Below are 20,068 nucleotides of genomic sequence, written 5' to 3' on the forward strand. Positions count from 1 at the left end.
ATGGTTTAGCCTTGTGCTGCATCACATCTAAAAGTGAGAGGAAGCATTCCTTTAGCGTGCAGTGACTGTTCCTCTCTGCTAGGTCAGTGATGTTCTAAGTGTGGTCCAGGATCTGGTGCCAGTCTGCAGACAGAATATGATAGTAAGCGTTTAGAAACTTCTTACAGTTTGACATTGCCATGACATCTGAGTGCATTATTTTATATTTTACAAAAATACTAGTCCACAGCAAATTGGAGAAAGTTCTTCACCATAGACGATTTGAGAAGCACCAGGTTAGATGGCTTCCTCAACTTCTAATACAAGCCATCACAGCCTGGGGCTGGGGGGATGGATGTTGAATGACTGTCCTGTTAATCTATCTACTGTTGATTGATTACATGCTCAGTTGTAGCAAAACCCAAATGAATCGTTTCCCTGGCATAAAACCAGGGATTATCCTGTCAGTAATAATTAAATGAATCAGCTGTCCCTGTGGTTTCTGAATAGCTTTTTATTGTTTCTCACTGGATTTAAAGTACTATCTGTTGAAGTTATATAGTCTGGCAGCCTTAATAATTCCTGCATTTTCCCTGGAATTTACTGAATCATTTGAAAAATTTATAGCTGTTTCTCTCTCATATGTTAATAAGCTACATTCACTATAAAATATAGTGGTCGTTAAATATGGCCCAAGTTTGGTCTAACATAAAAGCATGAGTAAGAGAGAAAAGAGAATCTCCACTAACAGTAATCACTAATGAGGAAATTTTGCTGTCTTAAATGTGGCATTTTACTTTTGGATATTTTGATTATTGCTCCTTTAAAAAATCTATTTGGCAGTTGATGACATTGTTGTAATTGAACCACAAGTTTCTACTTGCTCTGAAAATATTCACTCTACAATTTAGCATTATAATCTGTTTTTACAGTAATAAAAAAAAAGTGTCCTAGTATTTTTTGAAAAGCTTCTTTTTAAAGAAAATGGCCACTGTTACAGGGTAACAGTTCTGCATGACCAGTGTAAAATTCAAATTTAATAATGAATTTATTATTAATATGATTGTCCTACTTTGTGTTTATTAATGCAGATAAGAAGGAGACGCAGCAGACGTGAAGCATGAGTTCAGATGCTAGCCAAGGCGTGGTCACTACTCCTCCTCCTCCCAGCATGCCTCACAAAGAGAGGTATTTTGACCGCATCAATGAAAATGACCCAGAATACATAAGGGAGAGGAACATGTCTCCTGATCTGCGACAAGACTTCAATATGATGGAGCAGAGGAAACGAGTTACTCAGATCTTGCAAAGTCCGGTGAGTCAAAATGATTTAATTTTTTTTTACTCTTTGGAAACCATGATACAGTGAGGTAGGAGGTATCTGCTTTTGGGTTAGAAGAGTGGTGTAGGAACGGGGACTGGTTGTCCCCAATTTTTCAGAGGCGAAATAAGCACCTAGTATATAAATTTAATTTGCAACACTCTATTGATAAACTAGCATCATCTTGGTGGTAACTTCTCTTGTGTGATTTCTGAGTGTAATGTTTCATTACAGGGAAACAAAAGATGCTACTAAATTCAAGGATTCCCATTTCAGACTGAGTATCTGTGAAGAACAGAAAGACATGAATGAAGAGTTAGGAACCAAGAAATGAGTTAGATACACCCCGTGCACATATGTTCTTCCTTTGGGTATCTTGACAATCATAGGAAGACTTAAGGTTTATGAAGATATCTGTCCTTTGGCAGCTTAATATTCCTACACCCTAATGTAGGTGCACATATGTGCATGCACACCAAACTAACTAGATTAAACATAGATTCTAACCTTAACTCAAGCTGAAAATTCTGTCTGCACAACAACATCCAGACTTTGTAAATCACGTTCAAATGATTTAAGTTTCCTACACACCTTCAGTGGAATTGTAAAGGTCACATATAAGTGTTGGAAAATGAGTGAACAACATGATGTAACATGCAAATTGAATTCATAACTGTATGTATAGTGAAGATCATGGGCCCCTTAAGCTAGAGTTCATATACATAAACACATGATGCCCAGGATAAGGCTGTATTAGATTTCCAACTTAGGTATAAAATAAGCACCAAGACATAGAACTGCCTGAGGTGGCCCTGGTAAATCATTTTTGTTGTGCCCTTGTGGATTTAATCACAGAGATTGAGTCCAAAGCCAAAGGGGAATTCCATTCCTGACTAATTCTCCTGTATCAGTGGCCTAGATAAAAGCAAATAGAAGTTATAAAAGCAATGCAGGCTTTCAGGAATTTAAGTATAGCTTAAATATAAAGCTACCCTTTAAATAAACCCTTAAAGAAATCTTTTCCCAATGGAAAGGAGATTAACCAGAAAATTTTTCATGAGAGAGTAAATGTTCAGTGCCTTATTTTATGCAAACAACTTTCTGTATTTATAAATACTTGAAGGGCAAACTCCACTTTGAAGAACTAATTAGCCAAAGAATTACGGTAATATATAGGATAAAGTAACTGAAAGAATGAGATGAAGTTCAGATTTTGTTCAAGAGTAAATACCAAGATTTCTTTGGTTAATGCTCCAAAGAAAATCATTCAATTCTAAGTAAAGCTTTAAAGGGAAAAGTACCAAACTACATTTTTATGCCAGGGTTTTAAAAAAATAATTTTTCCATTAAACTAAGGCAACATAACAGAGATTACCTAAATTTTTTTTTTTTTACTTGTGTATTGCCACTATAAGATTGGCTTAAAAATACCAATTTTCCTTATGCCTTGAGGAACTTAATGAAAGAATGGTAAAGGGCAGGTACATAGATTGTCATTTCCATAGCAAGAGTGATAATTGTGGATCATTTTTTCCCTAGTTCTTTGCTCGTGAATTTAAAATCTTGTTTGTGAAAGACTTGGAAAAGTATATACATTTGGTCTTTCTGTCATGTTTTAGGACATGGCTTTCAAATTTCTTTTAATACAACAAACTTTTCACCAAAGGAAATGATATATGGTGGCCTATTTTACTAAAAAACAAAACTTAGCAGCTTAAAACAACAAGCTTTTATGATCTTATCATTTCTGTGAGTCAGGAATTCAGGAGCAGCTTAGCTGAGTGGATCTAGCTTAAGGTCTCATAAGTATCTGTCAGGGCTGCGGCATCTGAAGGCTTGACTGGGGTGGAGGTTTCCACTCTCTTAAGATGGGTCACTCACCTGGCTGTTGGCAAAAGGCTGCAGTTTTTTGCCGCATGAACCTTAACCTGAGGCTGTTTGAGTGCTCTCCCCATGAGGAAGTATCTCAGAGCAAAGAGGAGCCTGCAGTACCTTTTGTGACCTAATCTCAAACATTTCACACAATACTTCTGCCATATTTGTTAGTTAAGTAAGTCGCTAAGTTCAGCTCATACTTGAGAGGAATGAAACTCCACCTTTGGAGGGGAGGATTGTCCACTCTCTGATCACAATTTATTTTAAAAGCACCACAGTCTGCCATAATTTATCTACCTTCCTCCCACATGCAAAATGCACTCACCATCTCCTACTACCCCTGCAAAAATTTCATCCCATTACAACATTAGCCTGAATCCAAAACATCGACTTCTAAATCCGGTCCAGGTATAGGTAATCCACCTCAAGTGAAATTCCTTAAATATAGATCCTCTCAATCTATAGACCTGAGAACTGCCCTCACACACATTCAGTGGTGGGACAAACCCAAAGCTAACTGCTATGGACATTCCTATTCAAAAAGGGAGAAAATTGAGGGTACAGAGGAGTCACTGATTCGTAGCAATTCTAAAATCCATCTGGGCCAGTGTTTGAAAGTTCCCTTGATAAGAACTCAGTCCTTCTACTTAGTAGAAATGAGTTTCCCTGGCTCTTGGCTCTGCCCTCTGGGTTTTTGGTTCCATTCTCTGAATTACTCTTCCTTTTCCGTAAAAAGTAGCCTGTGTTTGTAGCTGTGTATTTTTCTCACCCTGCTTCCTTCTTGTAGAGGTTTTGGAGTTCAAAGACCTCTTTTCTTTTTGTACTCTCTTTGTTTCTTTAAGTCCAAGATTGTAATGTTTCTGTGAATATAATTTTCTTAAAAACTTTATGGTCTCCTGTGAATATTGAGGTTCATTCTGTTAGAGAAAACCCATAACCAATGAAGATCAAAATCAAAGGTATTACTAGTACACGGTTGTAAGAAACAAATTTGTAGGCTTTCTATTTAAAATGCTGAGTTGATTTGGGAAGAAAGTAAATCAGGAAAGGAACTAATAAAAGCAAAGTATAATACTTTTTTTTTTTAATAACTGCTTACTGTGTACCAGGCAACTATTAAGTATCGAATCCTATTTAATCCTCAGAACAACTCAGTCAAAGAAGTATTACTGTCCCCTAGTTTCCAGATGAATAAACTGAAACTTAGAGCCATTAAATAACTTGCAGAAGTTTTTATACCCTTAGTTAAATAGCGGGGTCTGAATTTAAACTTGAAACTCACACCCTTTCCTGCTAGGCTTAAAGCATTCAATAACTATGAAAAAGTTCCACCCGTGTTTTATTCTTCTTCAAATTCTCTTGCTCAAGAGGAGTTTCAAATCAAAAGACATTTTGGTGTCTGTAAATTTGGATGACAAACATAATGCCTTATTGCCTTGAGCTGAGAAAATAGAAGAGCAATTTGTCTCATCTCAACTCCAAATACTATTTCTTTCTAGAAATGTCATGGCCTTTTGACATAGTTTTTTTAATTTTAATAAAGTGTTTGTCTTAGAAATTAAGTGCTGGTGAATAAACTTATTTAGAGATTTTGTTAATGCACTCAAGAGAATCTACAAGTTTTCTTTGTCCAATATACTCTTTGGAGACATATATGTGTCTTTGGAGACGTATATGATTGTCCTTGTCTTAGAATGAAATATCCAGGGCAGACGGTTAAAATTTAATGATGGGCCTCATCAAAGTTAAAGAAAGGTGTAAATTGAAAACTTCAGAACATTGTAGATATTTAGTAAATTCTGAATACTTGGATGGACGGATATATGAATGGCTGAGTGGGTTTTGAGTCATTAAACACTTGAATGTTGTCCAGTAAGTTCCTACTGAACTGTGCGGCTTAAATGAAAAACAGTTGGCAAGTTTCAGAAAAAAAATGAAAGTTCTTAAAATCATATCACTATCAAAGCAGTTAGACTTGTTGAGAGAAGTGTGTAATGTTACTCTGAAAGATAGGACAACAGCAGTGTAGACGTTGGTTGGTCAGGCCCGTGACACACTAGCACCTTTTTTTTAACTTTTTATTTTGTGTTGGGATATAGCCGATTAACCTGAAGTGACTTAGCAGCAGCATAGGCGATTAACAATGCTGTGATAGTTTCGGGTGTACAGCGAAGAGACTCAGCCATACATATACATGTATCCATTCTCCCCCAAACTCCCATCCAGGCTGCCACATAACATTAAGCAGAGAATTCCATGTCCCATACAGTAGATCCTTGTGACACACTAACGTTTCTTAATAACAGGGCAGCGTGTAATGCTTCAAACTTATTTTAAAGATAGGAGAAACTTCAAAGTCATATTCATGTTAGAATTTCCTATCACTATAATTAAGGCGTAAAATTTTAACAGGTCACCTTAGTTAGAATAAGTCAGAATTACCATGATTTATCTGGTCACTTTGGAAGTTTCAAATGGAAGTATTCTTCATTAACTTTGTTAGCAATTTTATTAAAATGCCAGCTTTAAGAAAAGATATTATTCTAACCTTTAGCTTTATATTAATTACATGTAGATACAGGAGAAAGATCATCCAGAAGAAAATTTGGTTTATGTGTTTTTTCTCCTTTCAACAGGACCAGTGGTAATCTATTTCCAAATGAATACATTTCTTAATGGAGAAATTCTAAGTAAGTTTGTTATGCTCCTAATTCCACTTGAGGAGAGATCTAATAACATAATTGCAGGGTGCCCTGGGAGCAGCAAGTCTGTAATCTGTTTTTCTTTTTGCTCCAGTTTTTCTTTCTAGTAATTATTATGAGGTACAACACCCAGCTGTGGGTATTTAAAATCCAGCTCTGAGATTTATCAGTATTCTGTTAACCTGATTTTTGTAAGTTAGACATTACTTATAGGTCAGTCTGTATAATTTTTTTTAGCCTTAACCAAAACTATCGCATCATCAGTTTCTTTTATAAAATAGGTTCTTTCCTGTGATTTAAAAATAAAAATTATTTCATTTATTACCACTTTCTTCTGAACGTTCTTAAGGCAGAAGCCTTAAGATCTGATATTTCAAATTGCTCCTACTTTTGGCTTATAATATACATGAATATATTAGCTCAGTCGGTAAATAAACTGTCTGCAGTGCAGGAGACCCGAGTTCAATCCCTGGGTCAGGAAGATCCGCTGGAGAAGGAAATGGCCACCCACTCCAGTATTCTTGCTAGGAGAACCCCATAGACAGAGGAACCTAGCGGGCTATACAGTCCATGGGCTCGCAAGTGTCGAACATGACTGAGTGACTAAACCACCACCACGTGTGTATACTCTAAGTATACTCTTACCTTACACGGATCTCAAATCTCTGAATCCTTTGTTTTTACAAGTTTATTTTTATCCATACATCTATGAATTCAGAGTTACAGGATCATTCCCTTAACTGACAGGAGATGTACCAAATAAAACAGTATGAGAGTCAGAGAAGCCTTTAAAGTCACTCTCTCTCTAACTTAAACATTTTGTTTTTCACCTAGTGATTTTTTTTTTTTTGACCACACTTTTTTGGACATGTGTTTACTGAGGGAGCTATCCCAACTATAATGTTCTGGGGACAAACCAAGTTTTCAAGTAGGATTTTGTTTGAATTGAAGAATTAAATGACTTTTCAAGAATTTATAACTTTCTGTGAAGATTCACTTCATAGTTTCAAAAAAAGAAAAATGAATTTCTTCCCTTAGATGATGGACAGGCCTAATTACACAGGAGGAATTTCTCATTCGAGCGACAGACAGACTGATAAGACTGTTTTCTGGAGCTTCAGATTCCAGTGCTAATCACGTGTGAAATGGATCTTTCCTATCACTAACTCAGTTAAGATGAGATCAGATTCTTTGCTTTCTTTCCTTATATCTAGGAAAAGACGAAGAAAAGAAGCTCTAGCTTACCAACTATAATAATTCAGCACTGAACTGGCCACTCAGGGATTCTCTAGAAATAGGAAAAACACAGTCCCAGCCATCAGATATTTAACTGCATAGTAGAGTAGGAAAAATAAGTCACAGTCCTGATAAAGCCCTGACTGCAGTGTAGGCAAATGTTAAAAGAATTCAGAGTGGAGTGGGAAGAGAGGAAATATGGAGGTCCCTCCTAACTTGGTGACAAAAGGAGAGACTTCAAGGAGAATGTGGCGTTTAAAATGAGTGTTGAGTATAAAGGGTAAGAATTCATTTGGTGGAGGAACAGTAGAAGCCAGCTTTTCCATTTGGTGAAATACAGTGAGCAAGGATAGAAAAGTACATGCTGTGGATCAGAGTATGAGGTGGTACAGGCAAAAGCTGACCCAACAGACTGTACGGATCCTGGAGTACCAGACTGTTGTGACCCAAGTTAGAAGTCAGCCCATTTTCTCATCATTTCTAGTTTTAATCTGCTTGTCGCAATTTTTTGTACATGCATACAGTGCTTGTTTTGGATCTGGGCTCACCACCGCTTAATTGCACTGTGACATTAGGAAACTCACTTAACTTGAGCTTCTCTTTCCTTGTTGGCAAAAGTGGACCTCACATGATGATTGTGACAGTTAAATAACATAAAGCATGTCGTGCAGTGCCTAGCACCAAGTAGATGACTGTTTTATGGAAATGTATGTACATGGGGTTAAATACAATACTGCTAATGTAAGCAGTTTTATGCTTTCGTGACAACACTTTGAAAATTATAATCATCATTCATTAGACTCTATTTTGGCATTTGAAGGCCCTAAAGAATCTATCACTCAGTTGGCATTCTGCCTTAGCGCATTCATGTCTTCAGGGTGTAACAACCCCCAATACCCCCTCTTCTCTGTTTTTCTCCATGTGAGAATGAAGATGGTTTATGCTGTAAAACCACATATGTGTGTGTGTCGTTTGATCTTTTAACCTGACTCTTCTAGCAGAGACCCTAGGGAATTGTTGGTTTAATCTGACTTCAGAAGCCCAGCATGTGATCTTGCTGCCCTACTTAAAAGTGAGTTTCTCATTCTGCTTTGATGAGAGAATTCCTAGCTGTAAGAGGGCAAGTTTTGGTACTCCAAGATCTGCTATATAATTTTTATTGCTTTATCTATCATTATAACCTAATGCTCTAACCTAGTTTGAGAGGTTTGCTCATGCTTCTGACCACAGCACACCTGCTGCCTTATTAGCTGTACAGACATATCTAAGAGATATTTCAGCTTCAGTTGCAGACCACCATAGTAAAACAAACATTGCAATAAAGTGAGTCACACAGATTTTGTACGTTTATATTATACTATAGTCTATTAAGTGTCCAAGAGCATTGTGTCTTAAAAGAAAACAATGTACGTACATTAATTTTAAAATAATGCTGTTGGATAAATGGCACTGTTAGACTTGCTCTGCACAGGGTGGTCACAAACTTTCAATTTATTTAGAAGAAAAAAACACGGTATCTAAAAAAGCACAATAACTGAAGTGCAGTAAAACAAGGCACGCCTGTAACTGGATTCAGCGACACAACTTGTCTCTGATACAATTAGGCAGATATCCTATACCCACGTGAGAGTTTGAGATTTGAATCACTATTACATTTACTTATTAGCTGTGTAACCACAAGAAGTAATTGCCTACTTCAGGACTTTATTGTGAGATTCAAATGAATCAACTGTAAAGGATTATTTTATTAATAATGAATTTTAGTAGGAACATGATTAACTATCCACCATAAAGACAAACAAAATTTTTATTTTTTAACATAATATTTTAATGAAAGCTTAATATGTTTATTGATAAAATTTTAAAGCCAGCTGAAACAGTTTTATATCATTAGTAAGTTTTATACTAACAGTTTTATGACTGAGGTAATTATCTGAACAATATTTCAAAAATATTTGCAACATTAAGAACTGAGTTATAAATGTTCATGACAAAAAATATTAAATCTTCTGGAATAAAAGAATTCATATCTGTTGAAGCACTGTCAACTATATAAAAAAGCTGGGAACATTTCATTTACTTTGAAAATTATTTTCTTCTCCTGTACTGCATAGAAGCTATTCACTAGCCTTAAAGGGGAAATTCATATATTTATCTTAATTTCAGAAGGGCGTACGCATTCCTCTATGACACCATGGATCATCTCAAAGCTTTAGGATGGTACCCACTATCTTATGGGATAAATGGAAGTTTGTTTAAAAAGGCATTTTCACTGATGAAAAAAGCATTTGACCTGAGTCCTTGTCTCTGACATTTACTAGCTCTGTGACCTTGAACAAACGTTTCAACCTTTCTTATTTAGCCTTCTCAATACACCCAGCAGAAATTTCTCATCAGGATTGTAAATAATTGTGATTCTCTTGAGCAACTACTTGATTTTGTTTTTGTTTTTTCTTAAAACCATTGTAAATCAGCATACTGAGCAATTGTCTTGATTCATGTTGGCTGCTGGAAACTTTAGATAAAAATTGGCCCGTCTCTAACAAATGATAGAATTTTTAGTGTGCTCTTTGTATCTCACCCTCATTCCTGGCTCAGTCTAACCTCCATATGCTTATTTTCTCTTTAGCTTGATTTTTTTTTACTGATATTTATTTTTGTGTCATTTTAAATGGAATCTACCTTAAATTCTTGCTGAAACAACGTAAGGTGCAGTATTCAATAAAATAAATGATGCCTACTTCTCAGAGCTATTGTGATACATATAGTAGGTATAATTTTTTTTTCTCACTGAATCAAAGAATATTGGTTATAGCTTCTTTGAATTGAAGCAGGTTAAATAGAGTTTGATTTTGAAGGGAAGATAAAGTTTCAAAAGAACAGATTGGCCCATTGCCAGATGTCTAGAAGTTTTTTGTAGTTTATATAAAGATAAATGAGTATGTCTGGAAGATTCTTTTCCTTTCAGCCTTAAACATGTTAAAACACTCATGTTAGCCATCAGTATGAAGGTGCCCATCTATCTTATATGCAGCTCACAGCTGTTTTATGTTCACAAGGTCTTAGAAATATATTAATGGAGTTTTCTGATAAGTGTAATGTGTCTTTGTCAAGGATATTTTATACGATAGTATCTCTGGTTTAAATCACATACTTAAATGAACTAGATAAAAGTCAATGGAATTAGATGGTTAGAATTTTTTTATAATTATGCCAGGGATTTGTGTTTAACAAGGAAAAAGGAAAACCATGTTTAACTGGTATAAACTGCACTATGAACTCAGAATTCAAATATGGTCACAACTAGTATTTTTTAAATTAATCATTCAAGCAGCATCTTTCTCTTGGAAGTTTTGCTTTCCCCTAAATTGTCCCAAGAACTTAAAAGTGGTTTACATAGTCCAGAAAGGTTCATCAGTGATTTCCATATCCAAGCTGTGGTATGTGGTACACATGTCTGCGTCTATGAGAGAGCCACACCAGAGTCTGTTCAGTCCACCACTGACTGCCGTTGCCCCTGCCTCTCCCTGCCACATGGTGGTGTTGTTGAAACCCTTGCCCAACAGGAGATGCGGGTTCACTGCTGACTCAGATGCCTCTGCAGGCCACCACGGTGCAACAGGGAAGAGGGACCTCCTATGCTCTTCCCGCGCTAAGCTCAGTTAAGGTGTTCTTTGGTGCTCCATGGTTGAGCTCCCAAGATTACAGTTATTAACACTTAGCTCTTTGAATTCACATCACAGATGCCTTTCAACTGTTTTCTAAAAACAATGCAAGCATGAGTCAGGACTAGTTCTAATATGTACTACCACCTCGTAGCCTTACAACCACATTTCCCTTTCAGCATGAGCTTCTGTGCTGTTATCTAAATTTTTAAAAAACATTCTTCCTTCTGAAAACCTCTGAGATGTATTCAGCCATCTCTAAACAAGGCTCCATCTAAGCAGCCACTCCAGGAGATTGTATTCCCAGCCTTACAAGGAAGACTACTCACAGGAACTCAAAGGAGAGTCACTCTTCTCGGGAGAATTTCCCAGTGATCTCTGTGGTGTTTATACCTACTCTCTTAGAGGAAATGATTACAAAGCAGTATATTCTGCCTTCTCCCTCTTAAGTGAAGTGGGAACAAACTGAATACACTTTCCAGCAGGGCATTCTGCTACACATGTAACTAATCTCAAATGGAAGAGCAAGGTCTGGATAATTTACATTGCAAGAGCCTTCATGTTTAAAGTGAACGAATATAGACATGAGCAAGAGAATATATGATTAATAAACGAAGTGTTGGTTGAGTGTGATAGAAATACAAAGCCAGCTAATTCAACTAATGTGAAGGATTGGGGGATTTTTCAAATGATGAATTATATTAGCAACTCAAAGCATACTGGAATAGAAACTGTTCTTTTAATATTCAGTGTTTTTATTTGTATAAATACTATCTGCCACACTTACATCCCCCTTCCCAAAAAGAAGAAAAGCAGAGCTCCAAAACAGGAACATTTAGTACCCAGAGTTGGGAGAAAAGTTCTTTCTTTAGCATAGTGTTGCAGAGGGGAGTAATCAGCTGCCTGCTCTTTATGAGTTTGTTTTCATAGTTTATAGAGCTAAGGAATTGCCATGGAAATCATAAAATGGAAGCCTTGATTTACTACGTCTTAGTGAAGACTTTTGCTGGGAGTTGCTATAGTCAGGCATGTTCCATTCAGATAAGGAGTCTATCCTAACCTAGATAATGAGCTGCTGGGCAAGGAATGGGTCTCTTTTTATATCAGACTATACTGGGTGCTCTAGTTGCATATTATTAACAGAGTTGCCTTTACCCGTGCCTTTGTATTGTGGATGTTGTAATAGCTCATTTTCTTAGACATTAAGAATGCCTAATGATTTTCCATCCCCTAAAAGCAAGCTTCTTGCAGCTGCTTCCAGTGTTTTAATTTTCTTATTTTGTGCTTTGTATTTGTTTTTAAATAGTGTAAGTGAAAGTTATTCCAGAGAGGAATGGGGGAAAGATTGATTATATCAGAGCAAGTTATGTTGTGGTTATTCTGCTCCACACGACATGCATGTGCTCAGTGATTACTTCTGTGTATTACAGGCCTTTCGGGAAGACCTGGAATGCCTTATTCAAGAACAGATGAAGAAAGGCCACAATCCAACTGGATTACTAGCGTTACAACAGATTGCAGATTACATCATGACCAGTTCTTTTTCGGGCTTTACTTCTCCTCCCCTCAGTACGTCAGTTTTGTAAAGTTTGAAAAATTGTAATTTCATCTCCACTTTGAACAGTGTACATTTCTAGCCGCATGTTCTGATCTGGCTCAGTACTTTAGTTTATAACATCTAATACTTACAGTAACATAGTGTTAGGGTCTCTTACTTTTTCATACCAACCAGACATTTACTAGACTTTGGGAGGATTACAAAATAGTTATAAAATGTGCTCCATGCCCCCAGATAAACACATATTTGAGATGAGGAGACATACACTGAATGCACAAAAGATTAAAACTGCAAGATAACTGTAGAGGAGAAACATTACAAAGCAACTCAAAAGAAATTGTCTACTGACTTTTTCTAAGACATCTTGCTATGAACTCAGAGTTGGAATGGATTATGGGGTGAAGTGGACCAAAAGAAGTTTATGAAAGAAGAGAGCTCAACTAACCAGACTTTAAAACGATGGAGCAGTAGCAGTTAGAACTTGATGTAAAAGAGGTGTTGGCACATTTTATCCATCCAACAGGCCTTTACAGAGAGCGCCAGTTTGGTGGACTGAACAGTGTAAGGATGCCAAGAGTCATAACTTGCTGAGTTCAAGCACTTAACGTCTCAGAGAGAGACATGCACAGAACTGACTGCTGTACCTGGGCAGGTACAGAATCCTAGACTTCAGCGACTTTTCTTTTCCTCCTCTTTCTTTCTTTGCTACTTCCTTTTTTTCTTTTTTGTTAAAGATTTACAAGTATGAGTTCAGTGAATTCAAGTACTTCCCAAATAGAGGAATGGCATGCAGAGAGACAGGACGGTGGGAGTGCACAAGGTGTGGGTAGAACCCAAGTGGGTCAGTATCTTGACACACACACGCTGCTTAAAGAAGTTTTGAAAGAGTCCCAGAGTGAGTGATAAGTGCTTGAGCTAGAGTAGTGGTTGTGGGAATGAGAACAAAGAGATCAGTGAGAAGGGCGTATAGCCAAGGAAGGGGGGAGAAGACTTCTCAGCAGGTTTGAATGTGGTGGCGGGGGTGGCAGGTCAGTGGTGAGAGGAACGATGAGTTCCAGCATCACTCACTCTTCCCACTTGGGAGAAACTGGAAAAGTGAAAGATTGAGCTAGTTGATCCACTTTTTCTATAATACTGATTATCTGACATGTGCCATGCACCCTAACAAGAGTATGTAGGGCTAAGGGCCAAGAGGCCCACAGTAGTACCACACAGACCTGGAGAAGAAGTCTAGGAAAGAGGTGGGTAATGGTAGCCAGGAGAAGGAAGACAGTAAAAGTTGAATTTAGTGATTGGGTCATTAGAGGTTGAGACTAGTTTTTGTTGCTTGGTGAGGGCAGAAACTAGACTACAGTTTAATTGCATTCTTAAATATTTTTTGTTTGAATAAAAGTCAAAGAGGTAAGGTAGCTTTTTTTAGATCTTATCAGCTGTTACCATTTGGATCATGTGACCATATTCCCCCCCATGGTATGAGCCTAACTCCCTAACATCACTCCCTACCAAGTACTAGATGAAACAGCAAGGCAATAGCTGATACATATTTTCACTCAGTGTGCTTCCCTAGAGGAAGATAAGCTAATGCAACATTGTGTGGGCTGGTAAGTTTCAGATCATCATTTACAGGCTGGGACACTCCCACACTCAGGCTGCTTTCTGGCAACTAATGTTCAGGTAAGGAATTATTTGACCTGAATCTCTCTCCCCAATTTTTGCTCTTAGGTCTCGGCATGGTCACACCTATCAATGACCTCCCTGGAGCAGATACATCCTCGTACGTAAAGGGAGAAAAGCTTACTCGTTGTAAACTTGCCAGCCTGTACAGACTTGCAGACTTGTTTGGATGGGCCCACCTGGCAAATACATACATCTCAGTGAGTCCTTCAGCTTTCAATTCTTTTTTTTAAAATCCCAACTTGAGGACAACTATGCTCTCTTCACCTTTACTCAGAAGTCTAGTTTTCAAACCTTGTTCTCTGAACGTAGCATGCTGGACCACAACCTCATCCTGATTTAAACCTTATCTTTAAGAGGCTACAGTTAACCCCAACTTTCTTCTCCACTTATTACCTGTGTTTCTTTAATTCAGACCAGTCACAGAACCTATCTGAAAAGAAATCCTCCTGGCAGGATTTTCTCTCTGTGTATTAATTATATCTGAGAGTCAGTGATATTTTTTTTAAAAAATGCTTTAAAAAGCATTTGGGTCAGGGAAAGTAGAGGAGACAAAGATTTCCTCCTTGGTCTTTATTTTTTAAATATATTTTCCCCGTTCTTCATCATTATCTTGTTTTCCTGTTGCCACACTTGGAAATAAGACAATATTTGGAAGCAAAAGGTATGGAAATAATGTGTGATGAAAATGGCACAGATATGAGATACAGTCTTCCTATGACTTTTCATTCCTTCCTCCAGCTGTTCCTTGGTTTCCCCTTTCTTTTCCACCTTAATTCCTTCCTAGGAAGAGATTTTTTTCTCTTTCCTTTGCCTATTTCCCCTTAATTTCCATAATGTAAATCAAAATTATAGTCATATCTCATTGGGTTGAATAATATTGGCATTCATTTATCCTGAGATGAGCTGACCCTAAACAACCTTAGAACTCCCAAAATAACACTTTAGGTAAGGCCAGTAAATGAAGACCTGATGTCAGAATTTTTTAGCAGGTATTGAAGGCTTGAGGGAAGAAAACTTTTCAAGGCAAGTTTCATGTTGCACTCCTTTAATTTCTGCTTTGTCCACCCCCCCACACACCCAGATATCTTACAGTTATTCATTATGAGTATATTCTTAGTCATGTTTACACTGTGAAATATAAACACCTCCTAGTAATTCTTTTTTGTTTTGTTTTGTTTCTCCCAGGTAAGAATAAGTAAGGAGCAAGACCACATAATAATAATTCCCAGAGGCCTGTCTTTTTCTGAAGCCACAGCCTCCAATTTGGTACAATTTTCATTCCTATGTTACTTTTTCTGTGCTTCTTTGTGCTTTTCTGACAGCTTTTAGCTTTTAGTACTGGACAGAACAAGAAGAGGTATGGATGGAAAAACATTCACTAGTGAACAGGGAAGAATTTGGAAAGTTAATGTTGATTTTTTAAAGAAGAACTTTAGGGTTCAAGAAAAACAGGCTGGTTGAAGAGCCTAATAAGTGAATTGGTCTAATCAGTAAACCTAGTCATGTTTTGAAGAGAATCTTTTGATTTTTTTTTTCTGTACTATAATTTGCTTAAACACACACACACACACACACACAGTCTGTATGTTTTTTAGGTAGATTTAAACAAAGTTCAGTTGGTGTGAGTGTAGGGCATTTATTTTTTTCATACTTGTACTCTGGAGCACTGTCACTGCCCTCTAGGGCAGTAGGAACTTTGTTGATTCTAGTGCTATAGCGTTAATTAGCAAATGGACGTTTTCCAGTGAGTTCAGTAAACGCCAGACCTTCAGCGAAGAGCTGAAGTTATTCAGGCTCTTAAAAACTGTACTTCTTGCTAAATGCTGTTTTGTTGCAGACTACATGTTGTAAATAAAATTCCGTGGGAACAAAGCCACACCCATTCTTTCACAGTAGTTTGTGGCAGCTTTTCTCCTATAGTGGCAGAGTTGAGTAGTTGCAACAGAGGTCCGCAAACTCTAAAATGTTTGCCTTCTGGCTTTTGACAAAAAAGTTGCCACCCCTCCCGCCGCACCCCCCCACCCCCCACCCAACTCCAACTCCACCCCACCCCAGTTTAGCTTGTGGAACACCAGAAACTTTAATGCTTGTGTACCAATTAAGTATGTCTTTCTGATTTTTCCAGGTGAAAGTCAATATAATAGGAGAAGTGGTTGATCAGGGAAGTACTAATTTGAAAATTGACCATGCAGGCTTCAGTCCCCATGCTGCAATATATTCAACACGTCCTGATGTTAAGTGTGTGATACACATCCATACCCTTGCAACGGCAGCTGTAAGTCACTGAAGGGCCAAAACCAACAATGACCCTGGGAAGTGTGTGATTTCCATGGCTTTCCTTCCATGATACTTTATAATCATTATTTCAGACCCCACCATTTGAAGTCATTTTCAAAGTATTAATCTTCTGCATAAGAAAGCAAAAGGCCCTTTGGACTAAATGCTACTGTTCTAGGAAAAAAGTGGAGAGAGCATTTGCATTTTTTAATGAATCAGTTTAATAATTGTGTCATTGAGTTCTTTAGCGCAAAGCTTCTTTCCTAATATCTGGCACGGCATGTAAATAGAATCCCCAAGTTCTTTTCTTTCTCTTGAAGAAGCAAAGAACTAAAATGGGAGGAGTCTGGAGTGCTGAGCACAGTGAATTGGCCAGTGCTGCCTGAGCTGACTGAAGAATCCACTTCCTGTGAAGGTGTAATCAGTAACCAAATGTGTTATCTTGGCATGAACCCGATCAAATAGGTGTCCTCCATGAAGTGTGGGATCCTTCCAATTTCTCAAGAGTCCCTGATCCTGGGAGATGTCGCCTATTATGACTACCAAGGGTCACTTGATGAACAGGAGGAGAGAATTCAACTGCAGAAAGTTCTGGGGCCAAGTTGTAAGGTGTGTAGTAGAGACTCTATCAAAGGAGCTATTTTTGTTGCTGTTACTGTTGATGAAAGCAGTGTGAGCTATGCCAGTTATTTAAAGTGATTGCTTTGGGATTCTATTTTAGGTGCTGGTACTCAGAAATCATGGTGTGGTAGCACTTGGAGAAACAGTCGAGGAGGCTTTTCATTACATTTTTAATGTGCAGATAGCCTGTGAGACTCAAGTAAGGAAACCTTTACCCCTCCCCCTGCCTTTTTTTGCTTTGTTATCTGTTGGGTTGGGTATTATGTTTACTTATTTCCGGAGTTCTATCAGTTGGTGGCTTTTTGTTTTGTTTTGTTTTGTCTTAAGAGAAGTTGTGCTTCACTTGAGTAAAAAAGGTCAACTGAGTATCTGTTGAATTGAAAACAGGAAGAAAGAAAATTAAAATTCATGTACAGACACATACACCAAATCTAAGGGCTTCATAAACATAATTTTCTTCATAATCCTACTTTTCAAGACGGTATAGTTGCACATTGCTCCCTTTTCACCCTCTAGCGGTGTGGTGCTAATTGAAGAGCAAAGATGAGTGCCATTTATCAAAGATCAGGTGTGTTGTGGTCACTTTTATAAAAAAGGGTAAGAGCAGCACCAGAAATTTTAGGAACTCATGCAATTTCCAGACGTTCCACAGCTTCAGCCTCATTATTATAATGGATTAGATATTTATCAACCCCAGAGAAGCTGGGTGTATTTAACAGCCCAAATTTCCCCCCTTTAAGAAAAACCAAGCAGATTCTCTTGAAGCAAATGGTAAGAATCTGAATTTATTGGAAAGGCTGCAAAAAGGAGGGGAGAGAGGTGGTGTACTTTTCCTACCAACATTAACTTAATAACCAACTTTTTTTTTTTTTGCTTTAATGGTCAGTCTTCTCAAATGAGGCTATGAAAAGCTTCATTATATTGAAATAACGAGGTGACTTCTGCTTCAGTATTCTTAAATTCACAATATGGTGTTTATATTCCTTTAAAATTATAACTTTCAACAAAAGTTTAAACTGGACAGCCATGGGAAAACTGCAAGGAAAGAACTTTAAAATTTGGCAAGAGAATTCAGTTTCTTGAAATATGTTAAAGGGTATGGCTCTAAATGTGTTTTCCATCAGGGAGGGTCAGAGCCCTGGAAGGTATGGATAGATGGAAAAGCTCCTAAAGCTGCTTGCAAAAGATACTTGCAGAATCAAACTTGTGCCTTTTACAAAGTGAAGTGCTCGTTCCAGTCTTTCCAGTCCTGTGCTTCTAATACTGTGCCATCAATTACAGGTGCGGGCACTGGCAGGGGCAGGTGGGGTAGACAATCTGCTTGTGCTGGACCTTCAGAAGTACAAAGCTTCCACTCACACTGTAGCGGCATCTGGAGGAGGAGGAGTGAATATGGGTTCCCATCAAAAGTGGAAGGTTGGCGAGATTGAGTTCGAAGGGCTGATGAGGACTCTGGACAACTTGGTAGGTAAAAAATTGACCGTGAACTTGATTTCATGTTTCCAGATTTAGGACCAAGTGTCCCCTCCTCCCTGTGGTTTGGGAACATGCTCATTACTCCTCTGGGAGCAGTGTGACCCTAGGAAGGAACTTGGTGTATTTTAAGAATTGGGGAAATAGGCAACTGTCATCTTATCTTAGATTTTTACCCTCTTCCGCTAAGAGTCAGAAAGCAGATTGCCTTCAGACCCAGAACAAAGACTTAAATGAGCACTGAGATTTGGCCTCCAGAAAACTAGTTTATATCTTGGAAAGTGTTTCTGGTCAGCAGTTTTGAAATTACCTTTGTCAGAAATAGTTGTGTGAGTGGAAATTGCTTTGTCAGCTGAAATCAATTTTAACTAGATCTTGAAATTTGCTTAACTTCAACTCTAGTGTTATGTGGCAGTTATGTGGAGTTTGGAAGGATTTCCCCTTTTTGTTTTTCAGCGAAAGAATCATTTGTTTAAAGAATTAGCCTCTAAATGCTGTGTTTGGGACAAGTTTGATTGCTTCAAATGTGGTTTCTCCCTCCCCCAGGGATATAGAACAGGCTATGCTTACAGGCACCCTCTCATTCGAGAAAAGCCAAGGCACAAGAGTGATGTAGAGATACCAGCCACTGTGACTGCCTTTTCTTTCGAAGATGATACAGTGCCCCTCTCACCTCTCAAATACATGGCACAGAGGCAGCAGCGTGAAAAAACCAGATGGTTGAACTCACCAAATACCTACATGAAAGTGAACGTGCCTGAGGAGTCTCGGAATGGGGAGACGAGCCCCAGGACCAAAATCACAGTATGTCCCTACTTAACGTGGTTTGCCTAGTTACTGATGAACTGAATGGTCTGTTTTGAAACTATTGGGAAAGTAGAATATATGACTGTAACTTATTACGTAACATTTGTGCAAGGCACTTTGTTCCACGTGCCATACATAAATTGTCTCATTAATTTCTCCTACTATGGAGAGGATGCTGTTTTTCTCCTCCATTTTATAGATGAGAAAACTGAAGCACAGAGGGATTAACTAACCATCTGTGAATGGTAGAATCAGAGTTTGAAAGCAGGCAGTGTAACTCTGGAGCCCAGTTCTAACCATTGCATGATAACTGCTTTATAGTGTATAGTGTACTCATGAACCAGAACTATAATAGTTGTCAACTCCTGATGGTGCCAAGTTTTACTACCCTTAGGCAAGATCTTGTAGATAAAGAAACAGGTAATCTTAAACTTTTCAGCGTTTTGTCTCAGATTTGGCTTAATTTTGGAGTGCTTATCATTATCATTAAATATTCTCTAGGTACTCAGAATTAGTTCATCCTATCATATAAATCAGTAGTAGTCAATATGGAAATAGCTAGGCATCAATGTTTTTTATCTAGTCAATATGATTTCTTATCTCCTAATAAAAGAACATATGTTTCCTAGAATTAATTTTCTTGAAAGGAACTAATGGCTGGTCATCATTAATCTTGATAAATATTATCCTTCTTTGAGGGATATGATGGATAAATGAGAATTATATAAGGCTCTTCCATGCCTATGGTGCCATTATACTATAGATTACTACCAGATTATCCCCTTTGCAAAATGCTAGTCAGGGGCTTGGCTCATTCTGTCAGCCAGAATTTACAAATGCAATCTGAAAAACTAAATCCTAAAAGATGTCTTGAGTC

At 37.7% G+C, this 20,068-nt stretch overlaps 1 protein-coding gene across 24 annotated transcripts in view; it reads left to right on the forward strand.

The window, feature by feature from the left end:
• Positions 1-20,068, forward strand: part of ADD3 (adducin 3) — a 129,778-nt gene that overhangs the window by 100,047 nt on the left and 9,663 nt on the right. For all 24 annotated transcript variants that reach the window (XM_069567074.1, XM_069567057.1, XM_069567072.1 and 21 more), the window contains 9 exons: positions 1,071-1,294; positions 12,209-12,347; positions 14,059-14,210; positions 15,199-15,279; positions 16,139-16,288; positions 16,756-16,899; positions 17,012-17,110; positions 18,193-18,375; positions 18,931-19,188. In XM_069567074.1, coding sequence (XP_069423175.1) covers positions 1,100-1,294; positions 12,209-12,347; positions 14,059-14,210; positions 15,199-15,279; positions 16,139-16,288; positions 16,756-16,899; positions 17,012-17,110; positions 18,193-18,375; positions 18,931-19,188 — 1,401 coding nt within the window. In that variant the 5' untranslated portion in view covers positions 1,071-1,099. The remainder of the gene's footprint in view (positions 1-1,070; positions 1,295-12,208; positions 12,348-14,058; positions 14,211-15,198; positions 15,280-16,138; positions 16,289-16,755; positions 16,900-17,011; positions 17,111-18,192; positions 18,376-18,930; positions 19,189-20,068) is intronic.

The sequence above is a fragment of the Ovis canadensis genome, chromosome 22, assembly GCF_042477335.2.
Source record: "Ovis canadensis isolate MfBH-ARS-UI-01 breed Bighorn chromosome 22, ARS-UI_OviCan_v2, whole genome shotgun sequence".
NCBI lineage: Eukaryota > Metazoa > Chordata > Mammalia > Artiodactyla > Bovidae > Ovis > Ovis canadensis.